This window comes from Rhinoraja longicauda, chromosome 21 (genome assembly GCF_053455715.1).
Source record: "Rhinoraja longicauda isolate Sanriku21f chromosome 21, sRhiLon1.1, whole genome shotgun sequence".
Lineage (NCBI taxonomy): Eukaryota > Metazoa > Chordata > Chondrichthyes > Rajiformes > Arhynchobatidae > Rhinoraja > Rhinoraja longicauda.
In genome coordinates, this window is record NC_135973.1 from 13,556,647 (window position 1) to 13,574,290 (window position 17,644).

The window sequence follows — 17,644 nt, forward strand, 5'->3', positions numbered from 1 at the left end:
GATTCTTAATTAGCATGGGTGTCAGGGGTTATGGGAAGAAGGCTGGAGAATGGGGTTAAGAGGAAAAGATAAATCTTATGGAAACATATAAAATTATAAAAGGACTGGACAAGCTAGATGCAGGAAAAATGTTCCCAATGTTGGGAGAGTCCAGAACCAGGGGCCATAGTCTTAGAATAAAGGGGAGGCCATTTAAAACTGATGCGAGAAGGAACTTTTTCACCTAGAGTTGTGAATTTGTGGAATTCTCTGCCACAGAGGGCAGTGGAAGCTAGATCACTGGATGGATTTAAGAGAGAGTTAGATAGAGCTCCAGGGGCTAGTGAAATCAAGGGATATGGGGAGAAGGCAGGCACGGGTTATTGATTGTGGACGATCAGCCATGATCACAATGAATGGCTGTGCTGACTCAAAGGGCCGAATGGCCTCCTCCTGCACCTATTTTCTATGTTTCTATCAGTAATGATTAAATAGAGGGCACTTGATGAGCCAGATGGCCTCATTTTGCTCCTATCACTTACGAACATGAAAATTCCAAAGATTCTTAACCCTACAAGAAGAATTTTCTTGCAATCTTACACGAGTGATTTTTCATCCTGAGACTGGCAGACTAGAATCCCTTGCTCTGGGGAAAAGAATGTGGCTGTTCATCTTAGCTAGGCCTCTCAATATTTTATCGGCCTCAATAAGGTCAGCTCTTAAGTCTTCTACACTCCAGGGAAAAAACAAACCTTAGCCTGTACAGTCTCCCCTTATAACTCGAACCCTCCAGTGCCAGTAACATCATCGTAAATCTTAGAACTTAGAGCAGTACAGCACAAGAACAGGCCCTTCAGCCCACAATGTCTGAGCTGAACATGATGCCAAGATCACCATTTATCTACCTGCACATAACCCATATCCCTCCATTCCATGCATATCCATGTGCCTATCCAATGCCACCATCATATCTGTTTCAACCACCACCCCCAGCAGTGTGTTCCAGGCACTCACCACCCTCTGTGTAAAACTTGCATTATACATCTCCTTTAAACTTTGCCCCTCTCACCTTATAGCTATGCCCTCTAGTATTTCATTTTTCCATCCTGGGAAAAAAGGTTCTGACTGTGTACCCTATGTCCGCCTGTCATCATTTTATTTACTTCTATCAGGTCCTCCTGCAATCTGTGGCATTCCAGAGAAAACAAACCAAGTCTATCCAACCTCTCCTTGTAACGAAAACCCGCTGTCCCCAGGCATAATTCTGGTAAATCTCCTCTGCACCCTTTCCAAAGCCTCCACATCCTTCCAGTAATACGACGACCAGAACTGCATACAATACTCCAAATGCAGTCTAACCAAAGTCCTATAAAACTGCACCATAACTCCCCTGTCCTATGAAAGCAAGCTTACCATAGGCTTTCGTTACGACTCTATCTACTTGTGTTGGCACTTTCAGGGAGTTATAGTCTTGGACGTCAAGATCCCCCTGTATATCAATGCAGTTAAGGGTCAGCTTATTAATTGTATATTTTTCCCTTACAATTGACCTCACACTTCAACACCTCACACGCATGAATCAAACTCCATCTGCCATTTCTCTGCTGATTTCTGTAGCTAATCTATGTCTCGCTACATACCAAATCAATATGACTAAATCACTATTAATCCCATGCATATTAATCATAATCATTTTGCATCCTTTTTAGTTTAATGACCTCAAGAGCTGGACTAAACGCATACTGCAGGCACGGCATTCTGTGCTCTCCTGATATAGCTGGCAGTCCTGAAATTAATTTTCCCACTCCATCCCCTGGCATTGGACCACTTTAAATCCTCTACTTCTGCCTTGGATGCAATGCATTCAGTATCAGCAACATTTGGGAATGTCACTTAGAATTCATGGCCTCTATCAATCCTGCAGAATTTCTAAGAGTAAAAGCTGTAACCAAAATTCATACCGGGTCTGAAGGGGAGGGATGGGCAGGGAGATGCAGAGAAATGGGTCGAAGGTGTTGCTCTGTTTTTGACAATGAGGACATGTCAACGAAGACCTAAAATAGAAAAAAAAAGAGAGAAACAAAAGACATTTAGATGTCAATCTATCAAAGATTTCTCTGACACAGACATTTGGGGTCTTACAAATGGTTTACAATACTAAATTGAAATTATCCTGCAGTAAGCAAAGGTATTTTTTTTCTGGACCTTCAAAACCAAGGTCTTCAGAAGGAGAGATTGGAGAGGGCGGGGTTAATCTGTGATTTAAAAAAAATATATCATTATTCATTCACAGCATCTGGGTGCCATTAATAAGTCAGCCGTATTTATCATACTGAATAATCCTCGGAGGCACCACCACTACTAATCCTCTAGTTATGGTATTCTCATAAAACCATTGGATGGGGAGGGGTCCAGAATTTTGACCTATTGACAATGAACGTTCATTACAATGTTTTGGAATGGTCTGAGACATGGAGAAGGTATCAATGACGATGACAACTGCTGCCTTTGCCATCTATGTAGAACAGGTCTTGGATAGGGAGGTACCTGTCACAGTTACATAGGCGAGTTGCTTCTTGCATTATGTGGATGGTGACAAATGTAACCACAATCAGCCAGTAGTACAAGCAGATTATGTTTAAGGTGGTGTATTGGGTGCCAAACAAGCCAATTACTTTGAAGGAGATGCTGTTGAGCAACTTGAGTATTGCTGTTGATACATGTTTTTCTAATGACCAGATCATTTAATTTTAAAGTTTATTGCGTGATATATTATCCAAGATAATGAGTGTAAACATATGCTGTTTCAAATAAGACCATGGATTTTTTTTTGCATTCACCCAAGAGAGATGGGACCTCAGTTTAACGGGTTCTTTAAAAGGCACCTGTATCGGTGCAGCATTCCTTCAGCACTCCGGCTGCATCCCAAGATCATTTAACCCAGAGGGGAGGCCATCTGAGCCCTGACAATGCACATGGAGCAGCACAAGAACAGGAGTTTAAACCAACTCTCAGAACTAATACAAAGCTGCATCTTATTGAAACATAGATTATTAAGGGGTTAGACACGTTAGAGGCAGGAAACATGTTCCCAATGTTGGGGGAGTCCAGAACCAGGGGCCACAGTTTAAGAATAAGGGGTAGGCCATTTAGAACGGAGATGAGGGAAAGCTTTTTCAGTCAGAGGGTTGTAAATCTTTGGAATTCTCTGCCTCAGAAGGCAGTGGAGGCCAATTCTCTGAATGCTTTCAAGAGAGAGCTAGATAGAGCTCTTAAGGATAGCAGAGTCAGGGGGTATGGGGAGAAGGCAGGAACCGGGTACTGATTGAGAATGATCAGCGATGATCACATTGAATGGTGGTGCTGGCTCGAAGGGCCGAATGGCCTACTCCTGCACTTATTGTCTATTTTTCAGATGCAAGCAAAATATCAATCAAGTATCATACAAACAAGTAGATCTTAGGTGTCCAAAGGCATTCCAGGCACAGCAACAATTTACTGCTGAGTATAACAATACATATAGTGACATCATACTTTCACCTCTGTTGAAAAACTGGTCCTTGAGAGAGGTTATGATTACCCAACATCAATAAAGCAAGAGGAAAAAAGGCTGATATTTCAATTGTACAGAATCCTTCACAATATTCAAAGGAATTACACTTTAAGTGCAGATACTATTGCAAAATGCCAAAAATGCTGAAACGGTTTTGGAATATTTTTGACATACAAAATAATGAACCTTACTATTTTGCCTTTCATTTTAAACTCTAATACTCACCTATACTGTGCTTGAAAGAGCTCCTGTATGAAACTGCTCCTTGCTGGGAGAGCTGACCCTTCACACAACACATCCTCATTTAACGGAGGCTGAATAAAAGAAAAATAAACTTACTGCAAGATATTCCACACAACAAAATCAAACTTTCTGCGACTCATAATACAAAATTAGCAACACGACAAATGCTAGGCCATCTTAACAGCAGGTTTATTATTGCTAGATCAAGTTAGAATTAACTTATGTTCGCCTAGAAACTCATGAGGAAAAAGTTTGATAAGTTCGCTCTGCTCAAGTTATAGTAAATTGTTGATATTTTTAGAAATGGCCAATAAATAATTTAAAAAGTAATTGCTTTAATGTGCACATCAAAAAAAACTAAAATCATAGATGTAGAAGCACGGTGTGATGAGGTTTAGTTATTAAGAATAAAAATATACCACTGATAAGTACATGCTTAGCATCAATTCTTACAAATGATGCTGAAAATGCACAAAAACAGGACATAATTAAACAAAAATGGGAGAAATGGAAAGAACAAAAATCTAAAAATAAAGCATAATTTCAGGTCAATCAAGTCACCAACCCGTAATGAAAAGCAAACCATGCTGCTGAAAGTATGCTGATAAATTACATCATATGGTCTGTTTATTGCGATTATCCAACTGCCAGCCAAAGACAAGAAGAAACAATGTCAATTCAATGAGCTAATGACAGTCATTCATTTGCCTAGGCTGCAACATTCATAGGTACTGCACAGATAAATTCATACTCTCGTCCATGGGTAAAAGCTTGATTATCAAAGCATTATACAGGCAGTCCATATGTTACGCAAAGAGTCCGTTCGTTGTCCATAGTCGATTTCCACCCCCCTCCCCACAGTCAGAAAACATCTGATTTCTATAACCATTCATTTATCACCTTGCATAAATGTCCAATCATTATTTCATTTCATCGAATATACACCCTAATGCTCCACAGCATACTAATAGAATATTTACTGATTAGGTAATTAATGAATACAATGCAACATTTTATTATCTTGAAAATTTCCTGAAAAATGTATGGGAGAATTTGCCTAAGGCTGGATTTCCATATGCTATGTCTTCCGAAACACGGGGTGCCGCTGTATTTGAAAGCGTAGAAGTTCAGCCTCTGGCGTTTGATTTTTTTTTTAAAAAAGGATACCATTAAAGACAACACTGCCTATCCCTATAAATTCAACTTTGCTCACAAGTGCAACCATTTGTAATTGTAAGCAAAAGCACTCACAGATCCTTAGAGATAGATGGAAGAGATATGCACTAACCCAAACAAAAACAGGAAAGGAAACACATTAAGGGCTATCCTAGAACACTTCTCTCTCCTTCTCCATTCAATTTCTGGATATTAGTAAGCAATTTTGATTTGATTTAAAGCGATAACATCTAATTACATAGATTATGTTGCAAAATTAAATATTGTCCTTTTTCTTTTAACAGAGGAGAGAATGGGCATTGTTTGAGATATTGCATAAAAGCACTCCGAGGAGTCAGTTTGGTCTCAAATTCTCAATTCATTCTGGACCTCTGAAGTAACTGTTCTTCCCACAGATGCTACCTGATCTGCTGTGTTTCATGCATTTTTTGCCTTTTTAATTTTTATCTATACTTTTTAGCAGATTAAAATCAACATTATATAGAATAAGTAAATCCTAATTATCTTTAAGAAATTAGTCACCTGTGATCTTGGAACTGTTGAAAAGTACTCGGGGTCGAAAATAAAATCGAATTCAAACACCAATGGAAGATATCCACACCACAGTAAACATATATTGCAGCCATCTGCCTGCTCTTGATTGCAGTGCAAGGCTGGAGACAGTAAGATTTGCCAATTCTTTTTTTTCTTTCAAAATTTAAACAAGCTTGAGTGACAGAATTGTGACTTTGACAAGAAGTATATTGGTCATACACAGAGCAGAGTTGTATCCTGTATAATTGAGCAATACTTAGAAGATAATAGATATAGTTTGATTACTGACAACCTCCGAGCATGTATGCTATCTCTCTCTCCTCATTCTCTCTCATAGAAAACATCTTTGCTTATTCCCTCATTCATCAAGCTACCCTGTGAATGAAACCCTCAATAATTGTCTGGCATGCCATAACAAATGTCACTAACATTAGCAGTATGGCCTTTTGAATGTTTCAAACCCCTTTGTTTTCTCTCACTCTCACCTGTGTACATCGGCAATTTTGAAGCTCTAAATATTCACTGTGCCATATTTTGTTTGTACTCTCTCAATATATTTAATAAACTTATTCTGTCCCATGATATCTGCCCATTTCCAATAACAACGTAATCTAAATTAATGGTACTCCATCATATTCTGCAAGTTTTAACGACAAGAATTCTCTCAGTACTTACTTTGTAGTTAACATTATTTTTGACTAAGTGGATATCATGCTTTGCTTTTCTACCTCACATCTTTTTAATATGGAGATGTATTTGCTCTATGACACTGTTTTAGGACAGCAACGATATTAAGAGAAATATATCAGGAATACTAAAACATCTCACTAAGTTAATTCTTACTCCCTTTTCTGCCCATGTCAGTTTACAATGTACAGGAATTGCCGAGTATTGATTTAATAGAATTGCCATATGCCAAACTTGTAACACTTCAAGGATAGAGCATTTTCAATCCCTATTCTAGAAAGGCTCTTGTAATCTAGTACTTTGGGCATCTCACAGTAATTAATAAAAATCCAATAGTAGGTTATTTGCAGACTCAGAGTGCAAGGAGTGACAAGCAAGAAATGGAGAATTCTGTGGCTACCATCCCTCCAGCACCAAGAAATAAGGAACAAAAACATGTAATTAAAGAAAAAAGTGGGGGGGGAAACAAAAAAAATTCCAGTTGCAGGGGCATCAGCAACCAGAGAGCAGCCATTTAAGGTGTTTGGCAAAAAAATTGGAAGAGAAACTAGATTTGTTTTCAATAATTTGTCGGAATTATTAAATGCAACCCTTTAAGGAAGAAGCAAATTTCAAATAAGAAATGGATACATACTTCAGTCCTATTAAAAATCTTGCTGAGCCAAATGATCTCCTTTGCTGTGGTAATCCAAATAGATAGCCCAAATATATAAATGTACTTGAAGTTTCTGTTCCATTTTCTAATAACAAAATCAATCATACCTTGGCAGGAGGCCTCCCATTTGTTAAAACAAGATTGTTCAGGTCTTCATGGACTCTGTCAAGAAGCCATAGGAGGAACTCTTGAGCATCATGTTGTGAATTGCCACGATACTGGAAAGCATTCTTGGATACAACATTCTAAACACAAAAACAAAAAGATACAATTTTACACGAGAAAAAAAAAATTACATTTCTTACTCAGGACACCCGATTATTTTAGAAGTGGTCATTGTCTCAGCAATGCAATGCATCACTGATCCCAGCAAAATCCAAATCATCTATTTTAGCAATCGGAAATTTAAAGGTAAGCAGAAAACACCGAAAAAAACCCCACCTCTTGCATTAATCCAAGAATGATGAGAGGGCTTACTTAAATATCTTTAACATCAACATAAGAATGATGGTGAAAGGAGAAAAGATGAAACTTCAATTAGAAGGCAGAAGAGAGAGGTAAATGGAGAGGATTTAAACACAAGGCTTAAGGAAGTAGAGCAATCATACACAGAGTGCTTTGACTGAGATTAACGCGGTCAAATTTACCACCACTTTACTGAACTGCTTGGTAAATGACATAATACAATAGATTACAATGGCCTGTTTCCTTTATCATCGTTACTTTTTTGCATATCTTTCATTCATTGCTCTTTATCTCTCCACATCACCGTCTCTCGATTCCCTTATCCCTAACCAGTCTGAAGAAGTGTCTTGACCTAAAGTACTTTTTATAGTACAGCATGAAGCCTTCCCTCCAGACATGAATGTAAGCAAGAGCAGCATTCCAATTAATTTTTGTGGCAATTTTATTTGTTAAATAAACATGTTTCTATGCAAATGTCCATTAATAAATGAATGTTAAAGAAATATGAAAGTGTGTGACTGGGGCTTAGTGTTTTGTTAAAAAAAAAGTTCTTTAAAAGATTTCTCATGTTTGATGTTAAATAATGTGACTGTCTTTGTGTTTACTCAAGTGATTGGATTGTACCGTGTACCTTAGTCCGTTCTCACTGAAGTCAGTTTTAGTGAATCGTTTCATGTTAAGCAAGTGTCGATCTGAGATTGAATAACATGTAACCCTATGACCATAACCTGCAACCCTCTGTCTGAGTCTGAAGGGTCTTGACCCGAAACGTCACCCATTCCTTCTCTCCAGAGACGCTGCCTGTCCCGCTGAGTTACTCCAGCATGTTGTGTCTATCTTTGGTTTAAACCAGCATCTGCAGTTTCTTCTTAGACATAATAATAGTTACTGAAATGGTGCAGATGACGTTCAGATGCATATAGAAAGGGCAACCTTAAACAAATCAATTACTTAACGACATGTGGACTTTAATATTAATAGACTATGCTATTTGAGACAATCAGTGAATTCTGCTATTCTGATACCTCTAACCAAAACTAATCCTTCCTTCTCATTTACTATTTGTTGTAACTTCCCATGAATCAGTTGACTGAACCGTAAAGCTACGGGAAATGTAGCCTTCACTCACTCATAACACCCACATCCAAGCACAAAACAAAAGAAACCCAGTGAAGAACAGTGCTTCAATTACTGCAAGAGTTATCTGATGAATTTGTCTAAATCACAGTAATGGAGAATGCATGGACATATGGCATCGAAGGTTACCCATGAGCCAGTGCATTCCAGTAAACAGACATTTCAATTTAAACAAAAAGTAAAGAGGGAGAAACAAGACACAAAGTGCTGGAGCGTTGCTGGAGAACATGGATAAGTAACATTTTGGCTTAGGACCCTTCTTCAGACTGATTGTTAGGGTGGGGAAATCTGGAAAAGAGAAGGGGCAGGACCCAGCCTGGAAAGAAACAGGTGGATACAAGTGAGGGAGAGGGTTTGATAGGCAGTTGAGCAAAGGCTAGAGATGAAAAAACAAATGGTGTGATATAAGGAAAGAAGAGCTAATTATGAGGCGAGCGGAAGGAACACAAGTGGAAGGGGAGAAATATGTGTGCAACCAGGTAGGCCACAAGGAGGATGGTATTGAACATAGATACCTAAAATTGGAGAATTCAATGTTAATAGCTTTAGGTTGTAAGCTACCCAAGTGGAATGTGAGGTGTTGTTCCTGCAGTTTATGTGTGGCCTCACCCTGGCTACGGGGGCACTCGGGACACAAAGGTCAATATTGGGATTGGGGAGGGGAGCTTGGGATGGGGAAGGGGAGCTAAACTGGTTCACAACCGGGAGATCCAGCAGGTCATGACTGACCGAGCAGTATTTGAGAAGTACTCAACTTTAATGAATACATGAACACAGCCTGCAAGTGGAAGCATACGAATAAATAGACAGATGTAGAAACAAGAAACTGCAGGTGCTGATTTACAACAACAAAAAAAGACACAGCGTTGGAGTAATTCAGTAGGTCAGGCAGCACCTCTGGAGAACATAGAACGGCAACATTGAAAATTCAATGTTCATACTATTGAATTGCAAGCTTCCCGCCAAACTGCCCTCACCCAGATACTTTCCCCAGCAACCATGGGAGATCCATCCACGGATCCCAGCAGTCCTTCCAAGTGAGACAGAGGTTCACATGCACCTCCTCTAACTTCATCTACTGCATTACTGATGTGGCCTCCTTTACATTGACAAAGTATAGAATAGGCAACTGTTTCACTGAACAATTGCGTTCGACCTGCCGAGGCCTGCTGGATCTCCCGGTTGCTAACCATTTAACTCCCTTTGTAAACCCACCCCCCTTTCTTTCCTCTGCCCCACCTGGATTCACACATATCTGCCAATTAACCCCCCTCAGCTGCATTCATATATTACAGGGGTGGCCAAACTTGCTTAATGTAAGAGCCACATACGATAAAGTTCAGATGTTTGAGAGCCGCAAGACATGAACAAAAGAGTCGCAAGACATGAACTTAAATATTTTTACGAACCATGAACATTAAACTTACGTTTTATTCCAATGGGGTCTCAATTCATACCCAGTAAATAATTATAAAGCTTGAAATTTTTTCTTATTTACCTTTTATATTAACTGTGATGAAAAACGGAGCTCAGCCAACATATTTCCACGAGCCGCATATTAAAGGTCAAAGAGCCGCATGTAGCTCGCGAGCCGCGGTTTGGCCACCCCTGATATATTATATACTGGACTTTGTCCTGGCCCCACCTCTCTTCCAGCTCCCCTCCCCACCACAATCAGTCTGAAGAAGAATCCAGACCCAAAACGTCACATATCCGTGTTCTCCAGTGATGCTGCCTGACCCACTGTGTTACTCCAGCACTTTGTGTCTTTTTTCAAATCCAGCACTGCAGTTCTTCGTGTCTCCACATGTGCAACCTGTTTTATAGAATCATTCGTACAAATAGTCATGTTGACCATCAATTCACGGTGCGGCACAGTGGTGCAGCGGTAGAGTTGCTGCCTTACACCACCAGAGTCCTGACAACGAGTACTGTCTGTGCAGAATTTGTATGTTCTCCCCGTAACCTGCGTGGGTTTTCTCCAGGATCTCCGGTTGCCTCACTCCGGTTCCCACACTCCAAAGACGTACTGATTTTACTGATAAATTGTCCCTAGTGTGTGTAGGATAAAGTTAATGTGTAGGGATAGCTGGTTGGTGCGGACTCGTTGGGCCGAAGGGCCTGTTTCCGCGTCGTATCACTAAACTATGTAACCATTCACACCAAATTTCCACATTTCTCCCCGGTCCCATCAACTCCTTCCAGATTCTACCACTCATATAAACTAAGGGATAATTTACTGTGGCCAATTAACCCAGCAATCCACACATGTTTGGGACTTGAGTGGAAACTGAAACACTCAGAAAACCCATGCAGTCACAGGGAGAGCATGCAAACTCCACGCATAGAGCACCGAAGGTCTGAGTTGAACCTGACTCTCTGGTGCTTTGAGGCTGCAGCACCACTAGCATTGTCACTGCACCATTGTTTCTTTATCCCCATCACCCCACCCTCGCGACTCTTCCCTGCCACTGCGTCCACCACCCAACCCCCCCTAAAATGTGGTCATCTGAATCTGGATTATTGATAGTGTCTGCAACTATCACAAGTTCATTAAAAGGTTTCTTCTTCCATTTTCAAAATAATTTCTTAAATCTTGTATCGTTGGTCAATCATCCAAATTCCAGAAACAGGTTTCCTCTATTGCTTCCAAAAATAGTAACCCGACAACTTTGAGAAAATTGTTCATATGGATCAAAGTTATCTGCAGGACTGAAAGTTAACAGTTAAATATAGAGGAGATATGATCTGGCGTCTTGTGCAACGAGATACTTCCTGAGTTCCTGAGTTGTTGATAGAACATTCCTGGACAGCCGGTCAAGGATATATAATGCAGGATGTAGGATTAGACTAGACATGCTGGAATTTGATTCAAGGTCTGCACTGGGTAACTTTGCCAAATTTCTAGGATTAGGGTTATTTAGTTTTAGTTTTTAGAGATACAGCGCAGAAACATGCCCTTTGGCCCACCGAGACAACGCCGACCAACGATCCCCATGCACTAACACTATCCTATACACGAGACAAAATTTACAATTTTTACTGAGGCCAATTAACCTACAAACCTGTATGTCTTTGGAATGTGGGAGGAAACCAGAACACCCAGAGAAAACCCACACAGTCACGGGAAGAACGTACAAACTACATACAGATAGCACGTGCAGTCAGGATCGAACCCGGGTCTCTGGAGCTGTAAGGCAACAACTCTACCACTATACTGCCACTATGTTTTGTTCATTTTACAAATCAGATTAACAAGCCAAATTGCTTTGTTTATTCCACACAAAGTTACAAATTTATTTTCTGTGTATCTGGCATTCATTTCATAAAGGATGGTGAGCCATCTTATCGCTGCATTCCTCAAATAAAGGTACCTCTACAATGTTGTTATACAGGTAGGTGTTCCAGAATTTGGAATTTGTAGTGTGGGAACTGCAATATATACAGGTCCAGCAGGCATGTGATTTTAAGGGAACTGCAAGTGGTGACTTTTCCACGCATTTGCTGCCCTGTACTCTTGTTAACCAGCGTTGTATGTTTTGTAGGTACCCTCACAGTTGCTTACGCAAGACACCAAAGTACACTTTATAGCTTTATACCCACTCCCTAATTCCCCTCTTGATTCTAATACATATGCAAACTGCCTTTTAATCAGAGTTCCCAATAACATTTCAAGACCCCATCTGCCACGACACAAACCCCCTTCCCCCTGCACAAAACACTGCTGAAGTGCTTCCCTGTTTTCTTTACATTCCTCAATTAAGAATATAACCCACTCAAGATCATTGTAGTGTCACACAATATGGAGGGAGGTTGAAAGCTGTCCGTATCGATAATGTAAATCTTTATTGCCCACTGAATTCATTGTTATAAGTGAAGATGCATTCCTACTATTTTTCACTCAACAGTAATGATGAGTATTGCAGCTGCTGGTTCACTTCAGAGATTTACTTTGGAAACTGACAAACACAATCTCTTAAGTGGCCAGCAGCTGCTGGAGATACCATCGCTCTCCAGCCCTCAGCTTGAATGGAGACTTAAACATTTAAACACATAACTATAGATAAGAATTTAATGATAGAACTCACGGTAAATAAGAAGTCATTTAGGTTTACAACTTGCACTTAAATTGCTGGCCCGTTTCAGATGTCTATAAAAGTAAATAATTGGAAAACTCTTAAACCTACTAGATGGCACATTGAACGAATCACTGTAAAAATAGCCACATTATCTGCACATGCGTCAATCAATGAGTGTTGAAAAAATAGAAAGTCAAAATTTCTCTTTCACATTCTGTTTATTTAATTTTCCCCACACAAATGCTTTAAGAGTATCTAGGTTTTTTAATAGTGATACGAAATTCTGTAAGTCAAGCGGTGGTTGCCTTCACTGGAATGCAATTATGTCCATTAAAACCCGGCCAATTCAGTACGACGTTACTGTTGGTGATGTGCCCCACCCAGAGTATACACCCTGCTTCTTCCTAGTCTTGCTCAATATGGAGGAGTGATTCATCAACTGAAGGAAGTCTATCAGAATTACTCCCCCCCCTGCCATATAACTCCAATTGAGAAGACTTGTAACATGCAAGGTATTTTACATTTGAGACATCCTTCAAGAGCCGTAAAACAGCAAAGGTGCAAGTTCCTGGAAAACTACAACCGCTCAAGACTATTTTATATTTAAACCACTATTTAATGTGTAACATGAAAGGACGACAAAAAAAAATAATCAAAGGATGGAGATTGAATACGCGGAAGAAAAATGAGATAAGGCAGGAAAATAATTCAAATAGTATGGTAGTTTGAAATAAGACTCAGAAGATTACCACACAGAATTTCAAAACTTGCAAGTCATTTTACTCTAATGCAAATACACACCTCCACTTCATATTAAGGTTGCTGTCCAAAACTATAGCATGGAAGTAAAACATAATGCTTGTAATACTAATATGCATGGGGAGTTTGAGATTTTGCAACAGCAACAATCACAAACTATGTACCACAAACAATCTACGAACAGTTAACAAGCTGCATTAATAAGCGAATTCGGTATTTCAACTGAGCATGCGCCAGTCGTAGGTCACAGGGGCAAAACATTCTCACCGGCTGATCTGCTGCGTGTATACAGACCTGCGTTTCATCCGTATTTTCCAGCTTTGCTTCGTAGAGGTAAGAAAATACCTCTTTTAAAAAGATTAATTAGGTGTATTTATGGTTAATTTGTACTCCGGTAGACACAAAATGCTGGAGTAACTTACCGGGACAGGCAGCATCTCTGGCGAGAAGGAATGGCTGACGTTTCAGGTCGACACCCGACAGGCTCAATCCTCACAGCCAGCTCTGCCGTGAGAGTGGTCCCCGGGTCAGGTGGGCATATACCTGTTGGGTGCCGCACCATCGGGTTACAGGTGTTGCAATCGGAAATGCACAGCAGGGGTGTGATCGAGGGAGCAAGACAAGACAACCGCCTACAGGGAGCCAACACTGGTGAACAGCCTCTGCTGGCACTGACATCCCCGTGAGCGGCGTAGGGGAGGGAGGAGGAAGAAGGTTTGTGTGGAATGAGGGTGAGTTTGTGCAGCACCCTGTCTACTATGGGAGGCAGCAAAAATGACATTGCCTGGGGTGGGAGGGAGCCCAGTAACTCGCAATGAAGCACCATGCATGGGGATTTTTTAACGTGCAAGAAGGAGCTGTAGATGCTGGTTTACACCGAAGAGACACAAAATGCTGGAGCGACTCAGCGGGACAGGCAGCATCTCTGGAGAGAAGAAATGGCTGACGTTTCAGGCCGAGACCCTTCCTGTAGGGTCTCGACCTGTAACGCCAGCCATTCCTTCTCTCCAGAGATGCTTCCTGACCCGCTGAGTTACTCCAGCATTTTGTGAATAAATATCTTCATTCTGCCTGTCTCGGTAAGTTACTCCAGCATTTTGTGTCTACCGGAGTACAAATTAACCATAGATACACTTAATTAATATTTTTTAAAGCAGTATTTTCTTATCTCTACAAAGCAAAACTGGAAAATATGGATGAAACGCAGGTCTGTACACATGCAGATCAGCCGGCGAGAATGTTTTGCCCCTGCGACCTATGACCGGCGCATGCTCAGTCGAGATACCGAACTCGCTTATTGTGTGTGGAGGCAAAGCATCATAAGTTGCATAAACGTTCAAAAAAAAATTATACATGGGTATAATTATACAAGAGATCAAACAGTACGGCTGATCAAATGTGAGAAATTATTACTGACGGCCTGCCATGAGGCAAGGAGAATGGTCCATGGCTTTTTCTTGCCAGTTGTAAGACTAAAATGTAACTTGCAGAGATCTATTTCTGTTATGAAGTTTTTGAGCTTTTGAACACACAGATGATTCATAAGACAGTTCAGATGAGGCAAAAGACATTTCTGATTATGGCTTCAAGACCAAGCATCCTTACCCCCACACCCAGCATTAGCCCATATAGAATTCTATCATTTAGGGCTCAAGTAATGATAAAAACGAGGGTAGAGTACTAACCACAAACATGCAGTTCTGTGCCTTGAAGATGGGAACAATGGTAAAACAGTCCATTGATAGCAGATTGTTATACCATTCTCTCCCATGTTCCATATGTACAGATTCATTGCACTGATATCCCTTCCTCAACAGGGCACAATTTTTTTTCCCCTCATTTCTTCCTCTCAACCTAGGATGAATGATCTCCCATCAAATCTATGCCAACTCTGAGCATTTCCATTCCCCAATGATTTCCCTGTAATCATTCTCATTCACATATCCAAAATTACCCCACTGATTTACCTACATTAGGGTTACTTAACAACCAATTAATCTACCAGCGTGCAGTCTTTTTTTGGATGTGGAGCGTCCCGGGGAAACCCCACGAGTTTGATGACCTATCATTTGTGGTGCTAAGAGATTACTCTTTCAGATAAAAAAGGATGTGTAATATCTGACCTACACAATACTAGTCAGCCTTAAAGGGTTAATGCAAGGGGAAGGAAGAACCAATGTGAACAACTTGTGCTTCCCTAAACCTTATCAAACAAAAACATGTAGCATATAATCAGTCATATGCATCTTGAATATCTTCCTTCCATCTACGCATATATGAAATTAAAAATCAATAGATTTTTATTTACTGTGGGCAAGAAAGTGGCAACGGTAAATTAACAGCCACCACCTTATTAATAGTATAGCAGATACAAGGGGGCAAACAGCTGCTCCAATTTCTTTGTATCTACGCCCATATCAGCTACACTAGGTTTGCAATATAGGTTAGCATGGTATTGAAAGTAGATCTGCTGCCTCAATGCTCCAGTGACTAGGGTTCAAAGCTGCCTGAGAGATTTGCATGTTCTCCCCGTTGACTGCTGGGTTTTCTGCAGGTGTTCCAGTTTCCTCTCAAAGTTAAGTCAAAAGTGTTTAATTGACACTGGAACCAGAACGAAATAAAAAAATTCCTTCTGCATCTTTACAGGCATATTAACTCACCACCACACAAATAAAGTATAATAAATGATAAAACAATAAATAGACAATAGACAATAGACAATAGGTGCAGGAGTAGGCCATTCAGCCCTTCGAGCCAGCACCGCCATTCAATGCGATCATGGCTGATCACTATCAATCAGTACCCCGTTCCTGCCTTCTCCCCATACCCCCTCACTCCGCTATCCTTAAGAGCTCTATCCAGCTCTCTCTTGAAAGCATCCAACGAACTGGCCTCCACTGCCTTCTGAGGCAGAGAATTCCACACCTTCACCACCCTCTGACTGAAAAAGTTCTTCCTCATCTCCGTTTTAAATGGCCTACCCCTTATTCTCAAACTGTGGCCCCTTGTTCTGGACTCCCCCAACATTGGGAACATGTTATCTGCCTCTAATGTGTCCAATCCCCTAATTATCTTATATGTTTCAATAAGATCCCCCCTCATCCTTCTAAATTCCAGTGTATACAAGCCCAATCGCTCCAGCCTTTCAACATACGACAATCCCGCCATTCCGGGAATTAATCTAGTGAACCTACGCTGCACGCCCTCCATAGCAAGAATATCCTTCCTCAAATTTGGAGACCAAAACTGCACACAGTACTCCAGGTGCGGTCTCACCAGGGCCCGGTACAACTGTAGAAGGACCTCTTTGCTCCTATACTCAACTCCTCTTGTTACGAAGGCCAACATTCCATTGGCTTTCTTCACTGCCTGCTGAACCTGCATGCTTCCTTTCATTGACTGATGCACTAGGACACCCAGATCTCGTTGAACTCCCCCTCCTCCTAACTTGACACCATTCAGATAATAATCTGCCTTTCTATTCTTACTTCCAAAGTGAATAACCTCACACTTATCTACATTAAACTGCATCTGCCATGTATCCGCCCACTCACACAACCTGTCCAAGTCACCCTGCAGCCTTATTGCATCTTCCTCACAATTCACACTACCCCCCAACTTAGTATCATCTGCAAATTTGCTAATGGTACTTTTAATCCCTTCGTCTAAGTCAGTTCTTCTCAACAAGTCCACATCACAAGATTAGAAATTGTTCAGCCAGAGCTGATCACACCTCGGCATCTGCATACAACGAATGGCGTCTTGTGCGTGGTGGTGGAAAGATTGGTGGAAACAGGGCCGCGGCGTGAACGCTCTTTCCTTGACCCCAATTATCAGTTATACCATTTAACCCGACTATAATAGTACAAGCCAAGGTACACAGTGCAACCTTATACAAAGTCGATAGTAGTTTGGAGCTAAAGTGGGACTATGGTTAGGGTTGTGCGGGGCGATTCAAGAGCCGATTGATTGTTGGGAAGAAGCTGTTTATGAACCTGGCTCTCCGGCTCCTGCACCTTCTTCCTGATGGTAGTAGTGGGATGAGAGCATGGACAGGGTATTGTAGATGTTTGATAATATTACCTGTCTGCATGAGACCACACTTCCAGTAGATCCTTTTGATGATGGGGAGGTAAATACTCATGATGGACCAGGCTATGTCCACCACTTTCTGCAGCCTCCTTAGTTCTTTGAGTTACTGATCCAGATCAGAATGCAATCCACCAGTATGCTCTCCACAGTACATCTGTAGAAGTTCGATAGAGTATTCGGCGACATGCCAAGTCGCCTCAAACCTACGAGATTGAGGTATTAATGATCTTTCTTTGTAATTGCATGAATATGCTGGCCCCAGCGCAGATCAGAGATATTCACACC

General features: G+C 40.8%; 1 protein-coding gene across 5 annotated transcripts in view; it reads right to left on the reverse strand.

Annotated features, from left to right (window-relative positions):
* Positions 1-17,644, reverse strand: part of usp31 (ubiquitin specific peptidase 31) — an 87,614-nt gene that overhangs the window by 32,395 nt on the left and 37,575 nt on the right. For 2 of the 5 annotated variants that reach the window (XM_078417790.1, XM_078417789.1), the window contains exons 2-5: positions 6,935-7,072; positions 4,341-4,419; positions 3,758-3,846; positions 1,941-2,033 (exon numbers count right to left, since the gene is read on the reverse strand). In XM_078417790.1, the coding sequence (XP_078273916.1) occupies positions 1,941-2,033; positions 3,758-3,846; positions 4,341-4,419; positions 6,935-6,954 (281 nt within the window). In that variant the 5' untranslated portion in view covers positions 6,955-7,072. The remainder of the gene's footprint in view (positions 1-1,940; positions 2,034-3,757; positions 3,847-4,340; positions 4,420-6,934; positions 7,073-17,644) is intronic. The other 3 variants (XM_078417788.1, XM_078417787.1, XM_078417791.1) reach the window with 2 other exon arrangements.